Here is a 26,737-nt window from a genome sequence, read left to right on the forward strand (position 1 = left end):
CATCAAGATTCATTTTCAATCCTCTTTATATACAGAAGATCAATTTAGTATGTATTAAGTAAAGATTTCAACAGTTTGCACCCACATAGAACATAAAGTGTAAAATACTGTTTGAGTACTAGTTATAGCATTAATTCACATTGGATAACACATTAAGGACAGAGATCCTACATAAGGAGTAAATGCACAGTGACTCCTGTTGTGGACTTAACAAATTGACACTCTTGTTTATGGCATCAGTAATCTCCCCAGGCTCTTGTCATGAGTTGCCAAGGCTATGGAAGCCTTTTGAGTTTGCGGACATTGATCTTATTTAGACAAGGTCATAGTCAAAGTGGAAGTTCACTCCTCCCTTCAGAGAAAGGTACCTCCTTCTTTGATGGCCCCGTTCTTTCTACTGGGATCTCACTTGCAGAGATCTTTCATTTAGGTCATTTCATTTTTTTTTTTTTTTGCCAGAGTGTCTTGGCTTTCCATGCCTAAAATACTCTCATAGGCTCTTCAGCCATATCTGAATGCCTTAAGGGCTGATTCTGAGGCCAGAGTGCTGTTTAGGACATCTGCCATTCTATGAGTCTGCTGTGTATCCTGCTTCCCATGTTGGATCGTTCTCTCCCTTTTTTTATTCTATCAGTTAGTATTAGCAGACACTAGTCTTGTTTATGTGATCCCTTTGACTCTTAATCCTATCATTATGATCAATTGTGAACTGAAATTGATCACTTGGACTAGTGAGATGGCATTGGTACATGCCACCATGATGGGATTGAATTGGAATCCCCTGGCACATTTCTAACTCTATCATTTGGGGCAAGTCAGCTTGAGCATGTCCCAAATTGTACATCTCCTCCCTCTCTTATTTCCACTCTTATATTTAACAGAGATCACTTTTTCAGTTAAATTTAAACACCTAAGAATAATTGTGTGTTAATTACAGAGTTCAACCAATAGTATTAAGTAGAACAAAAAAAAATACTAAAAGGGATAAAGTATTAAGTTGTACATCAACATTCAGGACAAGGGCCGATCAAGTCACTGTTTCTCATAGTGTCCATTTCACTTCAACAGGTTTCCTTTTTGGTGCTCAGTTAGTTGTCTTTTAGACAACTTTTTTTTAAAGATTTATTTATTTGAAAGGCAAAGTTACAGAGGGAGAGAGAGAGATAAAGAGAGTGAGAGAGAGAGAGAGAGAGAGAAAGAGAAAGAGGTCTTCCATCTGTTAGTTCACTCATCAAATGGCCACATCAGTCAGGGCTGGACCAGGCTGATGCCAGGAGCCAGGAGCTTCTTCTGGGTCTCCCACATGGGTGGCAGGGGCCCAAGCACTTGGGTCATCTTCTCTTGCTTTCACATGCACATTAACAGAGAGCTGGATCAGAAGTGGAGCAGCTGGAACTTGAACCAGCGCCCATATGGGATGCTGCTGTTGTAGATGGTGGCTTAAGAAATTTTTAGAAACCTAGGAAAAAAGGAATAGTGCAGAAAAACTCTCATTTTCCTGATAATGGAAATACAAATGTTAATTAAAATATTATCTTAGCCTTTTTAAAGAATAAAATACTGCTGTTGAAGCTAGATACCTAAATAATGGGTCCTGTGTGGTGGCATAGAGGGTAAAGATACTGCCCGCAATGCCAGCATTCTATATGAGCAACAGTTCATATCCCTACTGGTGCTCTACTCACAATCTAGCTCCCTGTTAATGGCCTGGGAAGAGCAGTGGAAGATGGCCAAAGTGCTTGTGCACCTGCCACCCCGTGGGAGATCCAGATGGAGCTCCTGGCTCCTGGCTTTGGCCTGGCCTAGGTCTGGCCATTGAGGCCATTTGAGGAGTGAACCAGTAGATGGAAGATCTCTTTCTCTGTCTCTCCTCCTCCCCCAACTCTGATTTTCAAATAAATAGATAAATCTTAAAAAAAGAAGACCTTTGTAACTATACCAATACTCCCAGTCTCATTTATTTTTCTAGTTCATCATCCAAAGCTTCCTCTATGTAGAATTTAGTGTATCTCTTGCCAAACATTAAAGAAATACTTTCATTTTTTTTATGCTTACAAATATAGTATATTTGTATCTAAATTTAGGTACATAATAACATAGTGTGCCTATCATTCTGTGATTTTTTAATGTTTTATATTTGAGATGTTTAATACAGATTAGAGACGGATGTAATTTATTTTTTTTAGCTGTTGTGTGAGTCCATCACAAGAATATACCACATCTTACTTGTCTACTCCCCTACTACTGGGTGCTTAGAATTTTTTGTTTGTTTGTTTCACTCTTTAAAAACCATGCTATGGTGAAGATCTTGCTCCATGTTTGCTGGAATACAAAAATATAGATAGACTGTTGAAAAAATAGATAGACTGTTAAATTATATGCATTTTTAAAAATATTTATTTATTTATTTGAGAGGCAGAGTTACATAGAGAGGGAGAGACAGAAAGAGAAGTCTTCCATCCACTGGTTCCTTCCCCAGATGGCTTCAGCGGCCAGAGCTAGGCAGATCCAAAGCCAGAAACCACGAGTTTCTTCTAGATCTCCCATGTGGTTGAAGGGGCCCAAGCACTTGAGATACCCTCCACTGCTTTCCCAGACCACCAGCAGGGATATGGATCAGAAGTGGAGTAGTCAAAAGTAGAACCTGCACCCATATGGAATAACAGCACCACAGGCAGAGGCTTAACCTAGGACACCACAGTGCTGGCCCTGGTGTGCATATTTTTAAAAGATTTACTTACTTATTCGAAAGGTGGAAAAAGAGAGTATGTGTTTCCATTTGCTTGTTCACTCCCCAAATGCCCACAATAGACAAGGCTGAGCAAGGCTGAAGCCTAGAATCAGGAACTCTCCATCTTTATCTCCCAAGTGATGGCAGGAACTCAAATACTTGAGTCATTTTCCATTGATTTCCAGGCACATTAGCAGGAAGCTGGATCAGAAGCACAGTAACTAGGACTCAGATGAGCACTCGGGGATGAGATGCGGGTGCCATGGTGGCTTAACCCGCTGCACCACAATGCCCACTCAAATGTGCATTTTTTTTTTTAATTTTTAAGATTTTTATTTTGGGGCTGGCACTGTGGTATAGTAGGTTAAACCTCCACTGGCGGGGCCAGCATCCCGTAGCAGTGTTGGTTCATGTCCTGGTTGCTCTCTGCTAGTGGCCTGGGAAGCAGAGGTGAAGAGTCCAAATGCTTGGGCTCCTGCATGCATGTGGGAGACCTGGAAGAAGCTCCTGGCTCCTGGCTTAGAATCAGCCCAACACCAGCCATTGTGGCCATTTAGGGAGTGAATGGAAGAACTCTCTCTCTGTCTCTGTCTCTCTCTCTCTCTGTAACTCTGCCTCTCAAATAAATACATAAATTTTTAAAAGAATGAATACTTTAAAAAATTTATTATTTTAATTTCTTATTTGAAAGGAAGAAAGACAGAACAAGAGACAAAGATGTCCCATCCATTGGTTCAAAGTTTCGTTTTGGATGAAGTATGGTGATTGAATTATAATGCACGTTTCTGTGTATATTGAGGTGATCATATAATTTTTCTTTTAAATTTGTCAATATGGTGAATATAATGATTTTCTGATATTAAATCATCTTTGGATTTATGAGATAAATTCAACTTGGGCATGACATATTACTGTTTTTCAAATATTCTGTGTTTGGTTTGCTAATGTTCAGAATTTTGTTTTGACTTTCCCAGATATACCATATTATTGTGGGAACCATGTCCCCTGATGGGGTTTTCTCTCATCCGTGTGTGAAAGAATGTAAGGTGAAGACATAAATGTGTAGGAGAGCAGGATTTATTTGATGGGACAGTAGACGCTCAGAAGTAAGTTCAGGCAACCTGTCTCCATGAGGAAGGAAAAGCTGCTGCCTCAGACGAAGTTGGGGTCATGCCTTTATATGGTAGGGGATGTTGCCCTCGTTGAATATACAAATAAAGGAGAGTTTGTGTGAAGCTTCAGCCCACATGGTGATCTCCAGGAAGTATCATGGTATCTCAGTGTGGGGCTGTGGCACACACATAGTCATCATGGCATCTCCTGCAGGAGGGGAAGTGAGGCTCAGGTGCATGGTGGGAAGGGATGTGCTGAGCCGGCAGCCATGTTGAATCAGTGTGAAAGAGGTGGGGGTTTTGGCATTGCAGGGTTGCTGGCAGTCTCTCAGCTCCTCATTCACTAGCTCCCTGCCTGCCCAAATTAACATAGCTTCTTCATTTCTGATGTTCAAACAGCTTTTGGAATTTTCTTGTTTTTAAACAAAGATTTTTTTGTTCAATATAACTCTTTCTCTCAAGAACTCACACCGTTGCTATACACACAATAATAGCTTTACATTTTATTAGATACCTTATAAATTCCTTTGAGATGATACAATTAATTTTCTGAAACTCATGTATTATTTCAGGTTAGTGTTGGCAAGTAGTTTTCATTATTCATAATACCATGTGCACATGATATTTTTGTGAATATTTAATGTAAAGGGATCAAATTGTAACTTATTTTGAGGGTATGAAAGTATTCATCAACTTATATAGTAATTATGTGTATGATATCTACTATGTATCAAGCACTATTCTAGATGCTGTGTAGAGTGAAGTGAAAATAAAACTATCTTAATAAAATCTCTTAGTAATATTTTTAGGACCCAATGATATTCTCAGAATGGCGACAGAATTTAATTGTGATGTTCCACAGTTCATGCAGAAATGCATTCTTGCTTGTCAGTTCATTCCTATGGCTGAAGCTTTGATGTGCCACTTTTAATCAATAATAAAAAACAAATTTGACCTCTTTACTATTTTAGTCCATTTTTTCATTGAAGAATTATCTTTCTGATTACTTCTTATATAAACATGAAATATTCATTAATAATAAAGAATGAAATATAAATTATTCTAACATAAAATTATTTGCTTTGAGTATGCATAAATATTTGAAGTGACAGGTTTTGGTTTTGTTAATTTATCAGATGAATTTGTAACACCCGTTAAAAATGTTTCTTAAAAAGCTTAGAAGTGCAAGTATACATCTTTTTTCGTATTAAAACTTAGTTAATGGATTGTTCAAGGCAGGAAATGGCATACTCATTTTAACTTACATTTAGCAGCACAATCAATATTGATTACCTCAAGGAATTAGGAAATTTACAACTTTGTACATCCCCTTTGGTATTGCAAAGAGTTGTATACTAGACAGTGAGTACAATTAATCAAATTCTAAGTGAATATTTACCAAATTTGCATAACATTGAATTTTAGTTATAATACAATTTCTAGTTTAAAATATAGGTAAGATCACAGCTAATACAAAAATTGCCAAACTGATTGCAGTATTGGTACCCAGAGCAGGGATGCTAGGTTCCTGTGGAGGAATGAACTTGGTTACTTGTGCAATGTTAGAAACCTTTGAGGTGAGATTGCCTTGGTAGATGGCTTGGATTGCAATATTGAAATTGGTGCCATTTTCTATTTTGAAAGGTTCTGGTTTAAATTCAAAATTTTCTGTTGATCCAGCCTCCTTAGGTATCAGAAGAGAAGTATTCATTAAAGTAGCATTGTCAAAATCTTTTTGGAGATCCAGGAAGCTCTCACTTATTCTTATAATATATCTCTCAGCTGGGAAACAAATAGATACATTATGTAAGAGGGAGTAATAGGAAGGGGAAGGAACAGAATCAAAATAGGGAAATGGGTAAGGATAAAGAGCAAAGAAGCATGGAGCCTGGAACGCGTCCTAATTAAACATGTGCTCAGGTGCTAGGCAGGCCTTGATTAGCGCTCGAATTCTCCCACTATGTAATGAAGAAAAATCCATTTACCCTTTCTTATATTCACTTTATCTGCAAAATAGATTCAGTTGTTCAATTAACTCAACAAATATTTATTAACTGCTTTTATTCTAGTGGTGAAAACTATCTATAATAATGCAAGAAAAATGTTTAGCATAATTTAATGAATATTAAGTTAATAGATGTTTGAAATATTAGCTGTTATGACTGTTATTATTTTATCAAGAAAGGAAAGGACCATGTCAACATATGTGTTTCATTGCATACTTCTTTTGGAAATCTGTCAGTCATTGATATAAAAATATGTTCTCACATTCTATAATGTGATAAATCATAAAATATCAAATGTCCTTTTTTGAAGTGAATATTTTTTATTTTTTCATGAAATGATAAAGATAGTTCAAGTGCATGGTGAATAATTTGGCTCTATGGGTGTGGTATGTGTGTGTTTAAAATTCAAAGCTTTTGTTTAATATGGAATTTCTCCACAAGTAGGTCTTATCAATCTATTGTAGTATTCATACAAACTCTATGTTCCATTTACATAGATCTGTCTATGCATCCATCTTTTATTTTGATTGAAATAGTCCATTGTGACATTTTGTTTCTTGACTTTGGTTATAGTATTAGGTTCATTTTCTCCCCCAAATGCCTTCCTCTCCCTATCTCTGCAGTTCTTACTTTTCTAGGTCCAACCAGGGCCTAACTTCTTCATGAAGTTTTGTTTGCATATTTCATCCACCTGAAAAGTGTCTTCCATGAACACCTAATGCCAGGATGGAGTTCTCCAGATTGTTTTAGTGAGATACAATTTTTCATTCCTATCAGATTATACTATTCTTGAGGGCACAGACTCTGCTTTGTGTTCCTTTCATATCATGTTGAGTACCTAGTACTGCTTTGGGCATGTATTTGATCTCCTTAATTACTTGTTGGTCCAGAATACAGTTGTTAAATTGATGCCCAAATTGGTGGAATTAGAGAATTATAAAATATTAGGATTATGTCTCCTTATTTTAATAATTCTAGGTCATACAGTCTAATTTTCCATACTTGATATATATAGAATTGTGTCCCAGAGAGTTTAAATGTTTCATCTGAACTTTTATAGATGTTGATTTATTTTTTAAGAAGCTACTACTACTTTACATTTGGAATACCAGAAGGAAGCATTCCACAGCTACTATTCCCTTTTCCTGCTTGTTACAAGGAAAGAGAAAGGTTAGATCCTACACATTTCAGGCGTTTATGGCTATATATGTTGATATCCCTTTCCCTTAAGTGTTTATGTGTATTGAGTTATTCCTACTTCTATTACTTCCTATAATTAGCATGTGAGGCATTTTTATGAACCCAATATTTAACTGAAGTCTTGCTCTTTACATAACTGAATTTGGAATTAAGTATTTGGTTAAGTAATTTCATTTGTGGCTTTTTCAGTGACACTATTGGTTTTTTTAATTAAAATTTTTTTCATGTTTCAGGATCATAGCATAAGAAAATGATTTTTTCAGAATAATATGTCACAATATGAATGTCAAAATAAGAGTTCTCAACATGAAAGTACAAAAAGAACTTTGTGTGTATTTTGTTTCCTGTGACCTCAGTGATTTTTCCTTGTAGAATAATAAAAAAGATATACAGTGGGGCCGGTGCTGTGGCTTGGTGGGTAAAGCCTCTGCCTGCAGTGCTGGCATCCCATATGGGCCCCAGTTTGAGTCCCAGCTGCTCCACTTCTGGTCCAACTCTCTGCTTATGGCCTGGGAAAGGAGTAGAAGATGGCTCAAGTGCTTGAGCCCTTGCACCTATGTGGGAGACCTGGAACAAGCTCCTGGCTTTTGGTCGGCTCAGCTCCAGCCATTGCAACCATTCGTGAGTGAAGCAGCAGATAGAAGGTCTTTCTCTCTGTTTCTACTTCTCTCAGTCTGCAACTCTACCTCTCCAATAAATAAATAAGTCTTAAAAAAAAAAAAAGTAGACGAGTCTACATAATACTGAAATATTGTAGGCATTCAATAAATTTTGATTAAATTCAGTTAAATTTAAAGCAGAGTAATTTAAGCTTTCTGGAATAGAGAAATTTATTATTAGGGACTCTGTGTAAATGAGCCATTTTTTCCTTTAACTTTATTCAAACTCCATGGACAAGTTTTTCCAAACTAGTGGGTTCCTTTAGCTAGCTAGTTTGATTCTTTGACTCAGGTTGGGGATAGACTCCTCTGGAAAGATTTTTAAGATATAAACTATGCTTTTAACTCCCAACTTGAAGTTTATAGTCTACCTACGAGCTCCCATATCATTCTGTGTTTACAACTGCCTCTTATTACAGCAGCTGAAATTATGTTATTTGTGTGTCTTTTGGACTCAATTGACTGTTGAGTGTAGAGGTTGTTTCTTATGAGTCTAATAGTGTTTGAAAATACATCAAAACATAAAATATGAATAAAATTGTACAAGTACAGAAATATTTAGAAGAAAATTCCCCTTGTAGGAAGAATAGAATGCAACAGAAAGCTGCTAACTCAGTCTTCTCAAACTAATTTCAAGATGGTTCAAATAGTGAGAGGTAGTTTGACACAATACAATCTGAAAAGACTAAGTTCGAGTTCTAAGATATAAAATTTTCCTTGTCTCTTGGAGCTTTGATTTTTTCATATGAAAATCAGTAAATTATGGGCCCTAGTAGATGAGACTTCATACATGTTACTTATAAATGGAACATTAGAAAGTTCTTCGCAAATGAAAGCTAATGGGATTTGTTTATTTTGAAATGTATAGCACACTTACCTCTTCCTTTATCAAGAACATATCCAGGGGCAGTCCATGAAAGTTGAATATAATCTCCATTAAATTTGGCCTCCAGGTCCACAATTTTACCAGGTGGGAAATCATGATGTTGATCACCACTAGGAGGCGCTTTGGACACAGTAAAGGACCCTCCAGAGGTTAGTCTACTAAAGGCTTCTACTTCAACTTGTGCCAAATCATCTTTGACTTCAGATCTGGGTGAGTTCAGTATGATTTTACCTACCACAAAAAGGAAATGTGTAACTTTTCATATTGCCATGTCGATTCTTAGTTTTGAAGTTGATATTTCAGCCATGAAGGGTTTGATAGCAAACTTTGAAAAAGGTAACAGCTTTAAGTGAAGAACACTTGTTATGTTGGTATCTATTTAAAATTAATGATGAGGCATTATAGTATGTTACAAACGTGTTTTAACGTCTCAATAACATGACTGTAAATACTTTATGTCAGGATTGTGATTTATTTGTCTTTGTAGTTGCAGCATTTAGCACAGTGCTTGTCGCATAGGAAGTACTCAGTAAAATTTTTGTTCAATGTGAATGAAATGAACTGGGTGTGTGTGTAAATGAACCATAGGTTTATGCTAGGTCCACTAATATGAATATGCTTTAAATTATATAAATTATTGCATATACTTTGAGTTTTCCATAGTACATTATATTTTCAGTGTCTGCCATATGCAATTTACTTAAACAACTGACATGTCTCTATTTTAATGATACTTACCATCTTCAACATAGCCTGGTATATACAGAGCTTTGTTCTGTTGTTGCCTTAAACTTAGCCTTGCTGTGTTTTGTCTTGCCTGGGCATGTACTTTTAAGCTGTATCTACCATTTCCATGATAATCTGTAAAATATCTTGAGTAGACGCCATCATTTTTGACAGTATCAGCACCTTGAAATTGAAATGTAATAATTAGTCATCCAATAAAATAAAAAAGACAACTGTTCATGAGCATTAGTGATGTCAGCAATCTGGATTATAGTATAGCATAGTGTTCTAAGTACACCATCCCAGAATTAGACTGATTTGGATCAAAGCTTATTTGTCCACTTGCTAACCGCAGGATATTAGAAAAATCTAATTCCTGGTAGACTTTCCACTATTACAAGCTGTTACTATTGGAATTTTATAAAAGAAGTTTATCAAAATGCAGAAAATATAATTGAACTGGAGATTGAAACACTGGCATTAATGAAAATAAAGAAAAATTCTACTTATAAGTTTCATAGGAAATGCAAAATTGTTCATAAAATTTAAAGAAGATAAATGTGTCTCTGTCTTTGACTTGTCAAGATAACCAACTATGAAGTTTTAAAAGAATCAAAATTTAATTCATCTTTATGATTCATTTAGCTATACAGAAAATGTTGATTTCTGAGTTATGAAATTGTACGAGGATTTAAGGAAGTTGATGTAGATTTTATTACCTGCCCCATTATCCCAGAGCTCTAAAGTTACTTGATGTCCATCTTCAGTTTCTATGATAGCTGTTACATTGATTCCCAGAACAGGCAGAAACCCTTGGCTGACTCGTGCATAAACAATCAGTGGGCTAGGGTAACGTGCTGTATTTTGACTCATGTGAGCAGTTGCAATTATTGGGAGTGTGGTGGGACTTTTTGCTCGAGTGGTCATTGTCACCGTAATTAATTGAGAGTTGGGATGATTACTTCGAAGGCTGTAAGTCCATGTACCTGTCTGAAAATTTAAAGCAAAAATCTATTTTGGAACCTTGGTGATAGTTTACTATTCCTTACTTGCAATGTTACATTATTCAAAACTTTAAAGAGAATGATTATGAGTTTTAACATCTGATTTTATAAACTAGTAATAGTGTGGATATGAATACCCAATTATTCTATTTGACTTCTTTTTTAATAATATGATGTGTTGCTAATTTAATATTGGAAATATATATGATGTTAGTTTCTTTTAAAAAATAGAAATTGATTAATAAGGCATGGTGAAAATAAAAGAATAGACTTACCTCTGCAACACCTGGTATTCGAAGGCGAGCAGACCGCCTATTTAGCTTATCTTCTTTGAAATCAGAGGTATTATATTTTTTTCCTTTTGGATCTTGAATAATAATTTCTGGCTTTTGCACTGTCCATGTGACAACAAAGAAAGTATCATTTCCAATGGTACTATCCACGGGCACTGTACCATTTATCCATTTCCTTCCCGTTATATTCAAGGCTTTACTTTCCAACTGTTACATAAATAAAAACAACATATAAAACCCATTTATTATTATAGTTAATAGAGCTTTAAAGTATAGTTAGTTCAGAATAATGTTAAATTTGTTAAGATTTTAGTTAAAGTGGTTAAGGAAATTTTTAAGAATTTTTCCAAATAAAGGACATATAAAGATGAGGAATGGAAGAATTCAAGAGGAGAGTGTCATGGAAAAGAAAATTCAGTAAGAATGTTTTTCTTCTGCACATCTGAAATATTTTCAGGCAAAAAGTTTATTTATTAGACAAAGAAAAGTTAATAATTTTGAAATGGAAATTTATTACAATGTGAGAGAGTAAAGAATTTTCTTAATATTCTAACCTGAAGAGCTTGCTGAGAGATGCTGCCACTTCTAGATGAAATTCTGCTGAAAGCATCAATAAGACCATTTATGTCTTTATTTGCATAGAAGCGATACCCTCCTAGAATGGAATTTTGAAGGGGAATATCATATTTGTATTTGTGCTGTCATAAATAAACTTTAAAATCTATTTTAACATTTCTTTTTAAAGATAATTTAAAATTTTTATTTATTTGAAAGGCAGAGTTACAGAGAGGGAGAAACACACACAGAGAGATTGTCCATGTACCGATTTGCTCCCCAAATGGCTACTGTACATTTCTTTTTTAAAGATTTATTTATTTATTTGAAAGGCAGAGTTACAGAGAGGCAGAGAGAGAGAGAGTGGTTTTCCATCCACTGGTTCACTCTCCAGATGGCCACAATGGCTGGAGCTGTGCTGATTCAAAGCCAGGAGCCAGGAGCTTTTTCTTGGTCTCCCACGTGGGTGCAGGGGCCCAAGGACTTGGGCCATATTCCACTGCTTTCCCAAGCCATAGCAGAGAGTTGGATCAGAAGTGGAACAGCTGGGACTCGAACCGGCCCCCTGGAAAGCCAGCACTGCTGGTGGCAGCCTTACCCACGATGCCACAGCGCCGATCCCAATGTACATTTTTTTTTAAACTTACAAAAAATGAATTTTTCAGAACCTTATGAACTCTGTGTGACAGTGTACCAGATGTAATCCTATAATAACTAAAATCTTGTTTAAAACGAGTGGTATAAGTAAGAATAATGGAAACTTTAAAGGGAAGTCAAATTTTATTGTTTTTATATCAATCTAAAATTTAAGTGCCTGCCATACTAGTATACCACACTAAGCAGTTTCCAAAAATTAAATTTAAGTTGGTATTATGAGGCAGCTGATTATTATTTTCTATTTGGGGCCCTCAAAGAGTTCATGGAAAATGGAATTAAACATATTTAATTTGATGCAAAAATTTGTGAAATCCATGCAGTTTTTTTCTTAATATTCATTTTCCATGAACATTTTGAAGAGACTTTGTAATCAAAACAGAGAATAACAATCTAGAATAAAATAGAAATTGATTCAGTGAAGCCAACAAAAAATATAGCCAATAAATAATGAAGAGCGAGATTATCTAGGTGTGACGAGTTATGAAAAAATACATTGTAGAGAGAAAGAGAGAGAGAGAGAGAGAGAGAGAGAGAGAGAGAGAATCTTCAACCCACTGGTTCACTCCCCAAATAACCACAACGTCTGGGCTTGGGCCTGGCACCAGGAGCCAGGGACTTCATCTGGGTCTCCCACATGGGTAGTAGGGGCACAAGTACTTGGGCCATCTTCTGCTGCCTTCGCAGGCACATTAGCAGGGAACTAGATTGGAAACAGTGCAACTGACAAAGGTGGTGGCTTAACCCGCTTCATCGCAAAACTGGCAATAAGGTAGGAATTTTTCAGCAGATTTATAGGTTATGGAGAAAGAGCCCCTGATATGGAAGAGATTAGAAAGGCTTACCTGTCATACTTGATAGGATCTCCAGTTCTTTGGCAGCAGAAGGTCCCAGGGCAATGGTGTGAATGATTGCACCACTTTGTTTTACCTCCTCGAAGCATGAATGTATTCCATTATCTTCCCCATCTGTTAGTAACACGATTTCAGAACCAGAGGTATTCTGGTTACTGTAAGTAATAGCCTGAGAGTGAAAAGCCAGGTTATTAATTATCAGTCATTTCTGAAGAAACCTAAACTAGAATATACCTGTCCTTCAGTTTTTGAGAAATCTTCAGTCCTATGCATTGGAGTAAATAAAAAGGAAACTTTGGCATTGTCATCCCTGGCTGAGTTTGCCTATGGAAATGAGCGCAACGTACAGTGGTCTTCGAGGTTTTCAAAGACAGGATCTTTCTTCTAAACTTTTATTTAATAAATATAAATTTTGAAAGTACAACTTTTGGATTATAGTGGTTTTCCCCCCATAAACACCCTCCCACCCACAAACCATCCCAACTCCTACTTCCTCTCCCATCCCATTCTTCATTAAGATTCATTTTTAACTATCTTTATATACAGAAGATCAACTTAGTATATTCTAAGTAAAGATTTCAACACTTCTGTCCCACACAGACACACAAAGTATAAAGTACTGTTTGAATACTAGTTTTACCGTTAATTCTCATAGTACAACATATTAAGGGCAGAGGTCCTACATGGGGGCAGGTGCACAGTGACTCCCGTTGTTGATTTAACAATTGACACTCTTATTTATGATGTCATTAATCACCCAAGGCTCTTGTCATGAGCTGCCAAGGCTATGGAAGCCTCTTGAGTTCACAAACTCTGACCTTATTTAGGCAAGGCCATAATCAAAGTGGAAGTTCTCTCCTTCCTTCAGAGAAAGGTACCTCCTTCTTTGATGGTCCGTTCTTTCTGCTGGGATCTCACTCAGAGAACAAATATAGAATCTTTTTTTTTAAATGTATTTATTTACTTGAAAGAGTTACACAGAGAGAGAAGGAGAGACAGAGAGAGAGAGAGAGAGAGAGAGAGAGAATCTTCCATCTGTTGGTTCACTCCCCAGATGGCTGCAACAGCCGGAGCTGTGCCAATCTGAAGCCAGGAATCTGGAACCTCCTCTCGGTCTCCCGCACTTGTGCAGGGATCCAAGGACCTGGGCCATCTTCCACTGCTTTCCCAGGCCATAGCAGAGAGCTGGACTGGATGTGGAGCAGCCAGGACTCAAAACGGTGCCTACATGGGATGCTGGCATTGCAGGTGGCAGCTCAACCAGCTACGCCACAGTGCTGGCCCTAAAGATAGAATCTTAATGCTTGTCTTTCTCCCAGGTATACATATTTCTGCCAGCAAAGAACTCAGTTTGGGTCTCCTGTGTACGTGGCAGAAATCACTTGAGTGGTCACTGCTGCCTCCCAGGGTTTGCATTAACAAGAAACTGGAATTGAGCTGGAGCTGAGTATTGAACTCAAGTATTCTGATGTGGGATGTGGGTGTCCAAATACCTGTCCCAGAATTCCAGGTTTGTCTGAGTCCAGAGCCTGCCTTCTTAAATCATTATGCTTTATGACAAATAGACACTGCAAGAAAAGCTAAGAGGTCTATTAACCAGAAGCTTGCTTATGAGTAGAATCTTCACTTTAACTGGGGGAAGGAGGGAATCAGCAAAGGAAGTGGTTTTTCTGTTTTTATGACTGAAAACATGGCAATAAACAGGCTTAAGACAGGATTAACCTAGATTGGAAGGAATTCATGTGGGTACCAGAGGCAACTGAGCAGTGTTCGAAAGGTGCACTCAATTTTTTCAGTTCCTAGTTTTGATTTCATTTAACTTCCACCTGTGTTCACTGATTTGGGTACTATACTGCTTGAGTAGCCACCTCTATCTTTGTGATTTTTAAAATAGCAGTTTAAACTGATGCACTGGGGCTTTCCTTGTCCTTTTGTTCATGATATAGAAATGTTACTAATTCCCTTTTCAACAGTCTCCTCACTGGCAATATTTTCTGCTCACAGAGATGCTGACCATGGGCGTGATAGAGAAATGGGGAGCTCCTCAGGAAAATCCAGATGATTGTGTGCTCCCTGCAATCTTCTTCCTTGGTTTAATGATGCCCCAGTGCAATGCAGTTCTTTAGGGCTATGCCAGTGGAACCAGTGCACTTGTAGAGCTTTAGCTATAAACAATAGGTAGTAGAAGAGGCTCCCCCCCCAATGATTTACTTTAATCAGGTCGCAATATTTTTATTTTTAAAATTTTTTTATTTATTTTCATTTTATTTGAAAGGCAGACAGATGGAGAGAGATCTTTAATTCACTAGTTCATTCCCTAAATGCCTACAGCAGCCAAGGTTGGGTCAGGCCAAAGCCAGGAGGTTGGAACTCAATCCAGATTCCCCAGATGGGTGGCAGGGACCTAGAGTTAAGCCATTGCCTATGGACTCTCAAGGTGTGCACTAACAGGAAAACAGGATGGAAAGTGGAGTAGATGGGACTCAAACTATGTACTCCAATATACCAGTCTCCTGAATAGCATCTTAACCTCTGTGACACACATCTGGCCCTATGATCATGATATTTTAAAATAAGAGAACCTGTTACCCTTGTTCAAAGGTAATTATACAAAAATAAAGGAGCAGTAAATGACAAATGATATTTAAATTCTTTTAAAAAATGTACCTGGAATCCTGCTTTGAGTCCACTGCAAATGGAGGTTCCACCACCAGCAACTTGAGGCAGGTTTGCAGTGATCTTTTGGTAAGTGTCATCATCAGTTATTTTTGTTAGATTATTTTGGATTTTAGCAGTACTTTCAAAAGTGACCATCCCAACCAAGGATTCTCTTTCAATAATTTGAATTAAGTACAGTGCTGCTGCTTGATTCATTCGAAGGAGACGGTCTTCCTGTGTAAAGAAAAAAAAATTGTCTGAATACTTCCAAGTCTCTTGAAATCTTGACAGATTAAAGAGATATTTATTCATGAGCCATAAATCATGATAATAATTGACTGATATATTCTAAGTGTTAATTCCTTTATTTTATTAAAAAATTTAAGCAATATATCTTAAAATATCATGTTATACTAGGAAAAAACTTAAAATCTATAGTGTTTTAATAGCTTTTTTTAAAAAAAGATTTTATTTATTTATTTATTTGAGAGGTGGAGTCATAGACAGAGAGAGGGAGAGACAGAGAGAAAGGTCTTCTATCCAATGGTTCACTCCCCAAATGGTCTCAAAGGCCAGAGCTGGTCCATTCTGAAGCCAGGAACCAGGAGCTCCCTCCAAGTCTCCCACGTGGGTGCAGGGGCCCAAGGACTTGGGCCATCCTCTACTGCTTTCCAAGGCCACAGCAAAGAGCTGGATCAGAAGAGGAGCAGCTGGGATATGCACTGGAGCCCATATGGGATGCTCGCTCCCCAGGTAGAAGCTTAGCCTACTATTCCACAGCACTGGCCCCTTAATAGTTTTTTATACAGGAATTTTTCCTAAGATAATAATTAAAAAATGCATACAAAGATGTTCACTGCAACACATTTTTAAATAACAAGTTTAAAATTTTCAAAATATCAAGCAATGAGAGATTGACTACATTATGTTGTGAACATGTGATGTAACCATTAAAAACTGTATAATGGAATTACTTTTTACATAGAAAATACTTAAGGTATGTTAAGCAAAAAAGTCAGATTATAAGACATTATATAAAATATGATCACATTTTTGAAGGAAAAAACCCAAATACCCATATATTAACAAAGATGAGACTGGAATGACAAGGTTTGATCGTGGTTTTATGGATAATTTTCATTTTTCCTGATTTTAAAATTGTATTTCTTTCTGGTTAGCCAGAAATAAAAGTTAAGGAATAAAAATCATCACATTAAAATTTATTAGAACATAAACGAATGTTTGTTAGTTATGGAGAAGTAAACCTCAGATTAAGTTTGTTTCTATTAGTTTAATTGCTTAAGAGAACAGGCAAAACAGAAACAAAATCAGAAAGACAACAACAACAACAAAACCTGACTTACAGAGTCCATGCTTCCAGATTTATCAAGTACCAAACAGACTACTCGTTGTTTGGCTCTGAGCAAAGAAAATATAGGATGAGGTGGCGGATTCGTTCCTGCCATGGAAGATGCATTCTGAAAATCCTCAGAGTCCATGATTACATCCCATGTGCTTCTGTGATTACACATTTTGTTTTGTAGGTTTGGAGCTTCTGTATTGTGTGTATTTGCTGTACAAAATTCAGTCACCTGGAAAAAAAAATCAAGACAATACTAAAATAACTTGTGGGGCAGTCCCTTCCTTTCCAAATAGGTAGTTAGCTGCCATACACATCCTTCACAGATTTGATCTCCTGAAAACTAAACATTATTTCATAATCTAGCATTCTGACATACTTTTTGCATCAAATGGGTTGGAAACTGGGCAAAGCTATTATTTTGTACCAATAAAGTTTTTTTTTTTTGGTGATTCTTTTATGTATAGGTAGATCATGCCAACTGGCATGACTACTTTCTTTGCCTTCTAAGTTTTGGGGAGCAGAAACTTTAGGTTCAAGGAAAAGAGGACACGTAGGGTGGAGAAAATGACCTCCCTTTATTGTCTAAGTAAGTTCCACATCTTTGAAGATGATGGAAAAATGTGAAGACAGGTATTTTTAACAACCTGGATTGCTACTGACTCTGATGAACTTTGCCATCAGTAAAATGTTCCTGTAAAAGTAATGAAAGTATAGGGAGAAAATGGGGAAACGTGTAACTCTCTTTTACTGGCCAATGGTGAATTGTATCCAATAATTCTGCCAATGAATGTTTCATTACTATAAAACCTGCAAAAAATCCTCCAGGTTTTAAAAATTTAGTAACTTGGGAAAATGTTCTGCTAAATTAGTACACTGTTCAGTTAGGAATTAATTTTTACAGAAGTCCTCAGCTTACCTGGAATACTTTTAATAGTCATTTCATGGTTTTAATTACTTCCTAATACAAAGTCTCCGGATGTGGTTTCAAATTTAGAATAACTACATTATTAAATTTGAATACCTTTTATCTTAGTTTTAAGAGTTTCTTTTATTTCTTGTATGGCTCTGATTTACATCTCACAAATGGGGATATTTGGATGGGAGAAAAATATAGTTTGCATTAAAGTAGTGGTTTGTGTTCAAATTTAGCTGATAGGAAATGCCCATCAAATTTGGTCCCTCTCTCCTACTGTTACCCTTGCCTTTATACAGGTCTTTCACTAGTCTATTGCCGTTGCTTTCCAACTAATCTCTTTATTTCCATTATTGTCTCACTCCATCCTGTTCTTCACAATTAGTAGCATTATTGTCCTGATTGAATTAAATGGATCCCATCACTGGTCTAAAGCTGACAACACCTTGGCTTTATGTGTCCCAATTTGTTGCTTCAACCCTACTTCTTGCCCTTTGCTCACCATGTATCCTTTGCCTCTACCATACTAAACTTCTGTCTGACCTTAGAAGAAGCCAAAAACATCCGCTAGTATGATCATTAACCCAAGGAAATGTGCAAATTAGATAAAGGTCTCCATTTCTCAAGTTCCTTTACTGTCATCTGCTGAAAGTTGTTCTAATAAAATCTTTAATAACCATGATGCAAATAATTTGGGCAGTGCCATCATGCATGGCCTGCTTGCCTTACCTGTACTCTATGCTTTGTAAATTTCCCTTTCTTTGTTTCTTCCTTCCTTCCTTTTTTTCTTTCAAAGAATCTTCTTCCCTTCCTGCTTTGGCAAATCCATACTCTTTTTTTTTTGTTCAATCCTGTCTCAAAACTCATTTCTTCAGAAACTATTTTCTGACCTCCACTTGGAGGTGGTTACTGCCATGATGGCACTTGGTGCATATCTCTGTACCTCTTCCCACTTTATATTATACATACTTTTTCTTGCATCTGAGTTCCTTAAGAAAAGTTCATCTTTATCGAAAATGAATCTTGATGTGAATGGAAGGGGAGAGGGAGTGGGAAAGGGGAGGGTTGTGGGTGGGAGGGACGTTATGGGGGGGAAGCCATTGTAATCCATAAGCTGTACTTTGGAAATTTATATTCATTAAATAAAAGTTTAAAAAAAAAAGAAAAGTTCATCTTTAATTATTTCTGTATTTATAGCTCCTAACACAGGGTTGGGCATGAGGTAGGAATAATGAAGTGACATTAGAAAATGAAATAATGAAATTGAATATTTAATATTTCATATCGTATCTTTCCTGGGCCTGAGGTTATGCTCTGAGTACAGATGGTAGGCAAAGTATTTAATCTACTTTGTGATAATCAGAAATAAAAAATAAATAAATAAAATAAAATAAAGAAGTTAGTGTTATTTTGGACAAGATGTATGGTTAAAATTCTGTATCTTTAAGCCATATCTTAAATAGTTGCCATCTATATTTCAACTCTATAATCTTCTTCATTATTATTATGTCCCAGTTAGGGAGCATGAATTATCTCCTCATAGCTAAATGCTTTTGAAATTTAAAATTTGGAACAAGTGATATACATTCCAATTATCCTTGTTTGTTACATAATTTGATATCTATTTGGATGGTAAACTACTTGGTTATCCTTTATTGATCCAGACTCAGGAGATTAAAGTGAACTTTCCTGAATCCTGTGTCAAATAATTCAAGAGAGAGCATTATCAGGCTGAAAAATGATTTTTAATTAAAAATCTAACTTGGATTAGTTTAAGAGTTTTAGAAGAAAATAACAAATCTATATTTTCACTAAGCCTTTAATCATTAATTGCCTAATCACCAAAATAATTTTGAATCTTACCAGAAACAATAGGCATTTACAAGTCTTTGCCTTTGGAAGTATTTGTTGTCAGTGATTATGTATATGAAAATTTAGAGGTAGTGTGTGGGGCCGGCATTGTGGTGCAGTGGGTTAAAGCCTTGGCCTGTAGTGCTGGCATCCCATATGGGTGCTGGTTCGAGTCCCAGCTGCTTCACTTCTGATACAGCTCTCTGCTATGGTCTGGGAAAGACCCATATGGTTGGGAGACCCAGAAGAAGGTCCTGGCTCCTGGCTTCTGATCAGCTCTGCTCTGGCTGTTGTGGTCATCTGGGGAGTGAATCAGCGAATGGAAGACCTCTCTCACTCTCTCTCTCTCTCTCTCTTTGGCTCTACTTCTATCTGTAACTCTGTCTTTCAAATAAATAAAATAAATCTCTATAAAAAAAGTGGTAGTATGTTTATTTTGTCTTTCATAACTCTGTTTCTTATTTTCAAGTTTTAGACATATTTAGAAACCTTAATTAGATAACTTTAGGGTTTTGCATTAAGATTAGGTTGCACAGCAAAGGGAATAATCAACAGAGTGAAGACACAGCATGGGGAATGTGAGGAAATATTTGCATGTTATGCATTCTACAAGGGATCAATTCCCAGAATGTATAAAGAACCCAAACACCTCAATAACAAAACAACCCAAATAATGTTATTTAAAAATGGAAAAGTTAAATGGAAAGGCATTTCTCAAAAGAAGACATACAGCTGGTCAGCAAGTACATGCAAAAATACTCAACATTACTAGTTATTAGGGAAATGGAATTCAAACTATAGTGGAATATTATCTCATTCCATTTAGAATGGCTTTTATCAGAAAGACAAAGGAAAAAACAAAAAAACTGACAAATGTTGGTGATGATGTGGAGTAAAGGTAAATTTTACATACTGCTGATGGGAATGTAAACTAATACAGTCATTATGCATAGGAAAAATATGGTGGTCCCTCAAAAAGCTAAAAATAGAACTACCAAATGATCCAGCAATCCCACTACTGGATATATATCCAAAGGAAAGGAAATCAACATGTTGGATAGATGTCGGTACTTCCATGTTTATTGCAGCACTGTTTACAACAGGCAAGATCAACCTAGGTATCCATCAATGGATGAAGGATGAAGAAAATATGGTATATTTATGCAATGGAATATTATTCAGCTATAAAAGGAGTGGAATCTAGTCATTGGCAGCCACATGGATTAGCTTGGAGACATTGTATTAAGTGAAATAAATTGGGCACAGAAAGACAAATGCCACATGATCACATTCTTATATGGAATCTATGAAAATGATCTCATGGAAGTAGACTAGAATAATGGTTACCAGCTGGGAAGCAGAGAGGGACAGGGGAGGTAAGGAGAAGTTAATAGGTCTAAGATTACACTTAGATGGGAGAGATAAATTACAAAATGAATAAATTTTTGAGGTGAAAGATATGTTAATTAATTTGATTTCATCATTATGCAGACATAAATATATGAAAATATCATACTGTATCCCATAAATATGTACAATTATCCATCAAATATTTAAAATTTTTAAATGGAAAGAAAGTAATTAGGGTTGTTCATAGAAAGAGACAACTGTTATTTTCTAAATACTTTACAAATCGTACAAATCAGTAATTTAATTTAGAGTTTATTTCATATTCATCTTGATTCAAGCATTATACTATTACTTCATTTATATTGCTTGTAAACCTAAAAACATTGCAAATGTGAAGTATGAATGGGCTTTAAATAGTTCATGGAAAATGAAATTGAAAGATAAGTATTTTGGTAAAAAATTTTGAAATCTACCCATAGTTGTGTTGTAATACGTGTTTTCCATGAAATTTTTGAAGATTCTTCATAGGTATTTTAATTTCCCTTTAAAAGATAAGAGAACCAAATCTCAGATTTAGAGATTTAGCAGTTTGCTCCCAGTAATACAGCTTAGAAAAACATGTTGGATTTTGATATCAAGTCAACCTGATTCAAGACACCTTTCTTTCTTTTAAACTATACATTTAAATCATACTTTTTGGTTCAAACATTAGCTTTGAATCTTTATTATGTCGTTATTGTTTAATTGATTATACACATTAATCATGGTGAACATTTTTCCTTTTGTCTAGTCTATGGAGACAGAGCCGTATGTGTTTTCACAATTACCACTTTGAGATATCTTAATGTGCTTTAGTGTGAAGATAATGGGAAACCTAAAATGTCAGTCCTTTCTAAAGCTACCTTATAAAGTACTTTAGAAAAATAGTATGATTAACACTTAGAAGGAATAAAAAGTAAGGTTGTAGCTCTAGACACAAGACCAAAGTCAATGAGGAAAGGAATTCCAAGAATTCATGTGACTTCAATGAGAAGGGTACAGTGCTGTATGTGAAGGGGGAAAAAAAAAACATGTTAATCAGAAGAGGTGAGGTAATCCCCAAACTTATACTGATTCAGACTGGAGATAATGAGTAATTTTTCTCCTTTCTAGTGGTACACATCATTTCATAGTAAAAATCCAGCTTTCCTAGTTATTTTTCCCTATGGGTTTTTTGTTTATTTGTTTGTTTGTTTTTGTTTTTGTTTTTTTGTGAGACTGGAAATAGAAAGTACTCACAGAATCAAGATTTTGCATGAACATAATGGATTCCTTTGCAAGCTGAGATTTGTCTGGGATGAATGTGCATTTTGCTTCATACAGACCCGTCTGTGAGTCCCATCTGCATGGCCTGGTTATGCAGCTGCCTCCTTTGCATTCCCTGAAAACCACCTTACGGCCAGTAATTTGGGTGGAACATCTATGATGGAAGAATTAGATTACAGGTACATTATATGAAGACCATCAAAGATCAACATGCTAAAATCTTTTCCTTAGTAACCACTGCTATAAATCATGTAACAAAAATTCCATTTTGGTAGAAATAGGCACAATATTCTATTGCTATTCACCATAAATTTCAATAAGAACAATGTGTCAGGTCCTATTTATTAAACATTTATTGTTCACTAATTTGATGAATATATATCTTACCTTTGCAACTTTGAGCTGAAGATAATAAGTTTAATTTACAGGAGTGCTATGAAGATTAGTGAGTTAGGAGATACAGAAAAATTACATCTTAGTGGATGGGGAGAGTCAACATTATACCTAAAATTCTCCAAAATTTCCAGATGTGGTATATTCAGTTTTGAATTTACAGAACTTTATAATTTACATTTTGAGAACTATTGGGCTAGACTGAAGGAAGAAATAAAAATACATTCCGCATGGAAATTTTTATGCATTTAAGGATAAGTATCAAGTCCCTGGGAGGTGGATATGGGTAGAGACTTCCACAGTTTCTGTTTACATGTAGGATATCCTCTCATTCTGTGTTAATATTAGCCTTCATAACCTAATCCACTTTAATACATTTGTTTGTGTTTGCAAAGATTAAGGGAGATGAGTCATGTCTTGAAGGGGTTTAGTTCTAGGATAAGCTTGAAAGTTAACCATACTAAAGACCTGGTGCACAATAGACCTCAGTAAATGTTTTAGATACTTGTTTTCACTGGTCTCTGTCTCTAACTGACTACAAGAAAACTCATTCATTTCTTGTTAATTTTCCCAAAGTTTATTGTTTGATACATTCTTTGTTTAGCTTTTATTTTATGGCATGGGGATAAAAAAAAAAAAAAAAAAAAACCACAGTCCTCAAAGATCTTAAAGTCAAACAGGGAAAATAAAATTGCATGGGCAGTTACCGCCCAGTGATGTAAATGTGAGCGATGGCCACACATGTTGCTATGGGAGCACTCTCAAATGCAGGGAGAGGAAAGGCATTTAGAGGAAGAATGTTGGAACTGAGTCTTGAAGGATTAGCAGACATTGTGTAAGGAAGGAGTTGCACAGGTGAAGGTGGGAGGAATGAGTGTCTGAGGCTGAGGGTCTATGTGAAAGACTAGAGGCAGCTCAGTGAACATCAAACGACTCAAAGGAGGAGGGAAGAGGCATGTTTTTATTACCCCTGTTCCACGTATTCATTTTTTTACCTCAAAGCCTTATTTACTAATTTTGTTTCCATTGTTCTTCAATATTCTTTAATCCATGTGCCTGATACTTTTAATTCAAAGGTTTGAATATCTCAGCTACTGATTAATAGAGACAGTTTATATCTACTCCCAGAATTGTATATATTTAAAAAATAAGTTTATTCACTTACCCTTATAAGATATACTTTTTGCTTTAAGATAAAGATTAAATGAAAAGTAAAATATATTTACCATGAATGAAATCTATTCGCCTTAAAAAGTTATGGATCAAGTAGAATGAAAAAGTGGGCTGGATTGAACTCCAATTCTCTGATATCTTGGGATTTAGGCTATGGTTTTTTTTCTTTCTCTCCAGTCACTAACATATATTAGTACAGTTTCTGTAAGTACCGAAATGATTCCCATTTCCTTATTAACATTGGTTCCAAGGTGGAATCCCCAGAATTAATGGAACACATACACAGGGGCCAGGATGGATATCACAATTAATTATATGAACATCCAACCACTTGAGAAAGCCTTTGTGTGCCTGGTGCAGAAAATTAAAGATATGAAAGTGAAAAGTTTTGAAAATACATTTCTTTGATACATACCTTGTTGCTTCAATAGTATTCTTTGTGGAACTATAGAATGGCCGATCCACATTATACTCATCAAATACTCCCCACCGAAGGTGGGCCCATTCATGGGCAAATACTCTGCCTATGAGAGAACATTGCCGCTTGTAAGTTTATAGTTAAATTATTTTAATACAGTTCCCTCATATTTTAAGTTTCTCTGCCCCATTTCACTGACTTAATTGAGTTAAGGAACTCTAAAAATTAATGCCTTTCATTAGTTCAAAAAATTTGAAATGGGTTTGTGCCAATAAGTGACTCATTATTAAACATGTACAGAAAGATATACTTAGGTTAAGTATAATTAACATATTTACAAGCAAAGGTATTAACTAATATTTTTTTAAGTCTTTAAGTTGTAACTAATCACAGTGTTACATATTTTTCCCATTTGAGTTAAGAGAAAAAGTATAAAATAGATAATCTTCACCTCGGGGCCCATAAGCAGATAAGTTATTAGTCAATAAGAAGTTTGGAGTAAAATGTATATATTGTCCTTTGTCTCCACATTGTCCGTATTGCAGTGTATAAGGATCATCTGCATATTTCAGAGAAGGATTTGCAATTATGACATCTGCCTAAAAGCAGAACAAATAAAAAGTCCAGGAGCAGTAGAAACAAGGAATTTTAGAAACAAGGACTTTTTCATGTACATTAAGAAGAGCTCTATTACTAATTTAATGATGAAATTAGTTATTAATAATTACCAAGACAGCATAAGTGCTGATTAAAAAAAAAGTAGGAAACAGATTAAGAGTTAGATAAAATAGCCCACCTGGTCATATGATTCTTGTTTTGGCATTAAGTACTCAGATTTTGATTTCCAGGTTATTGGAACTAAAATGTGTACATTCCTGAAAAAAACTCTTCTTTTGGTAGCTTGAAACAGGTAAGTAGATGCATCAGTTACCATTTCCTGTCAAAATTAAAATTATCTTGTGGTAACAGTTTCACAGTGAAATGAGCATAAACACACACACACACACACACACACACAAACCAGAAGAAGAAAATCAAAGCTCCATTTCCCAAAACAGTTTGGCAGGGAATAATTGAAAAACAGGTTGAATTTTACTGCTTCTCTACACTGGGTAAACTATTCATTTTCATGTCAAAACTCAACCCTGTGTTTCTACCTGTCTGCACCTACACTCAGCATTATGGATGGGTTGGAGGTTGAAATAAGGGTGTTGAGTGAGATACATAGGTGATTAAAATTGGGAACCTTTTGGCATGTTTCTTCTTGAATTAAACAGTTGTTTTCATAATTGGGTTATTTAAAGAAATTGTGTGTAATATTTGATAGGTTATTGTGGGTGTTATCCTCTCGTATGGAATATGTTCATCAAAAACTATGTTTTACCAAGTAGTAAAAATTGAAAAAAAAACAAAACAAAACAGGTGTGATTGGCTTCAGATTCCGGTTTTGGCACCACTAATTGTAAGACAGTTCAAATCACTTAATTTCTTTCATTTATATGACACAAAATAGGAATAATGGGAGTATCAAAGAAGATAATATATATTAAAGTGACATACAAATAAACTTAAGAAAATTTCACCTTCAAAAATATGTAAGGGCAAGAATTTAGTCTAGCAGTTAGAATGATGATCAAAACACTTGTGTCCGACATTAGAATGCCTGGGTTCAATTCCCAGCTCAGCTTTGATTTCACCTTTCTATTAATGCATACCCTGGGAGGCAGCCCATGTCAACTCAAGAAATTAAGTCTCAAGTAATTGGATCCCTGCCGTCGAACAGGGAGAAATAAATGTGGATCAGATTCTCAGCTCCTGGGCATTTTGAGAGTGAACCAATGGATGGGAGCTCTCCCTCTCTGCCTCTTGAATGAAAAAAAGAATTTTTTTAACTTTTATTTAATGAATATAAATTTCCAAAGTACAGCTTATGGATTACAATGGCTTCCCCTGCGTAACGTCCCTCCCACCCGAAAAAAAGAATTTAATGTAATATTTTCTTTAAGATAGATACATGAGAATTTAAAATTTTCAGGGTTAAAAAATTATGAACAACTGAAAAAATATGTCAGATAATGAATGTCTAGGGCTTAAATGTGGGTAAGTAAAATGTTATAAAAGTAATTTTATAAAGATAAAATTTAATAATGTTTTTCCATTTACTCTAAAATGTTTCTGTTAACTATTTGAAAAAAATATTAGTAGTTTGTCCCTTTTAGTAATTCATTAGGGGAATTATTATATGTTATTATTTAGTATTATAATAAAAATATGCAAAATCTTTAGATAAATACTGCATAAATGATGAATACTGTCTGAGTAACTTTGGAAAGTTACAACTCTGTATGAGTGCATGTGTATAAGCCTAGGGCAACATGTGTTGAAAATACTCACTGAAATGAAAATATGCAAATAATAAAATTTTCCCTTACCTTTATGTTTTGAATGAGTTTTTCATCTTCAGGAACACTGGGATTAATTGCAATGACAATGCCATCGTATCCATTGTTATTCAAATTTACCATTGAGCTTTTCACCTCAGGCAAGAGATGTAAGGCTAGAAAGAGAATAATGTTCAGGCTGAACTCCATCTTTGCACTTGCTACATGAACTGTTTGGAAATGAAAAGAAGG

At 35.6% G+C, this 26,737-nt stretch overlaps 1 protein-coding gene and 1 long non-coding RNA gene across 3 annotated transcripts in view; one reads left to right on the plus strand and one right to left on the minus strand.

Annotated features, from left to right (window-relative positions):
- On the minus strand, positions 1–26,731 carry LOC100352679 (calcium-activated chloride channel regulator 1). 2 transcript variants are annotated; one of them, XM_070078130.1, is made up of 14 exons: positions 26,537–26,731; positions 24,901–25,041; positions 24,556–24,703; positions 24,102–24,210; positions 22,094–22,274; positions 16,703–16,930; positions 15,348–15,572; positions 12,672–12,849; positions 11,172–11,272; positions 10,600–10,824; positions 10,040–10,310; positions 9,333–9,503; positions 8,586–8,825; positions 1–1,459 (listed from the first exon to the last, which is right to left on the minus strand). In XM_070078130.1, exons 1-14 carry the CDS (start codon positions 26,693–26,695, stop codon positions 1,452–1,454), a joined length of 2,385 nt encoding a protein of 794 aa, XP_069934231.1. In that variant the 5' UTR covers positions 26,696–26,731; the 3' UTR covers positions 1–1,451. The 2 variants fall into 2 exon arrangements, with proteins under 2 accessions (XP_069934231.1, XP_008263168.1); XM_008264946.4 differs by lacking the exon at positions 1–1,459 and adding an exon at positions 4,323–5,625.
- Positions 1–26,737, plus strand: part of LOC138850620 (uncharacterized) — a 94,733-nt gene that overhangs the window by 15,880 nt on the left and 52,116 nt on the right. The window contains exon 2 of the long non-coding RNA XR_011390598.1: positions 8,662–8,804. This is a non-coding gene — a long non-coding RNA (uncharacterized lncRNA). The remainder of the gene's footprint in view (positions 1–8,661; positions 8,805–26,737) is intronic.

The sequence above is a fragment of the Oryctolagus cuniculus genome, chromosome 7 (assembly GCF_964237555.1).
Source record: "Oryctolagus cuniculus chromosome 7, mOryCun1.1, whole genome shotgun sequence".
NCBI classification, from domain to species: Eukaryota; Metazoa; Chordata; class Mammalia; order Lagomorpha; family Leporidae; genus Oryctolagus; species Oryctolagus cuniculus.

What these genes read in the sequence shown, in the direction of transcription:
- LOC100352679 (XM_008264946.4), bottom strand. Translation starts at nt 26,695, where the DNA reads ATGGAGTTCAGCCTGAACATTATTCTCTTTCTAGCCTTACATCTCTTG. An exon ending in ATCTGCTTATGGGCCCCGAG is followed by an intron (nt 24,211 to 24,555) that starts GTGAAGATTATC and finishes GTTCTCTCATAG; the next exon opens with GCAGAGTATTTGCCCATGAA. An exon ending in AATACTATTGAAGCAACAAG is followed by an intron (nt 22,275 to 24,101) that starts GTATGTATCAAA and finishes CTTCCATCATAG; the next exon opens with ATGTTCCACCCAAATTACTG.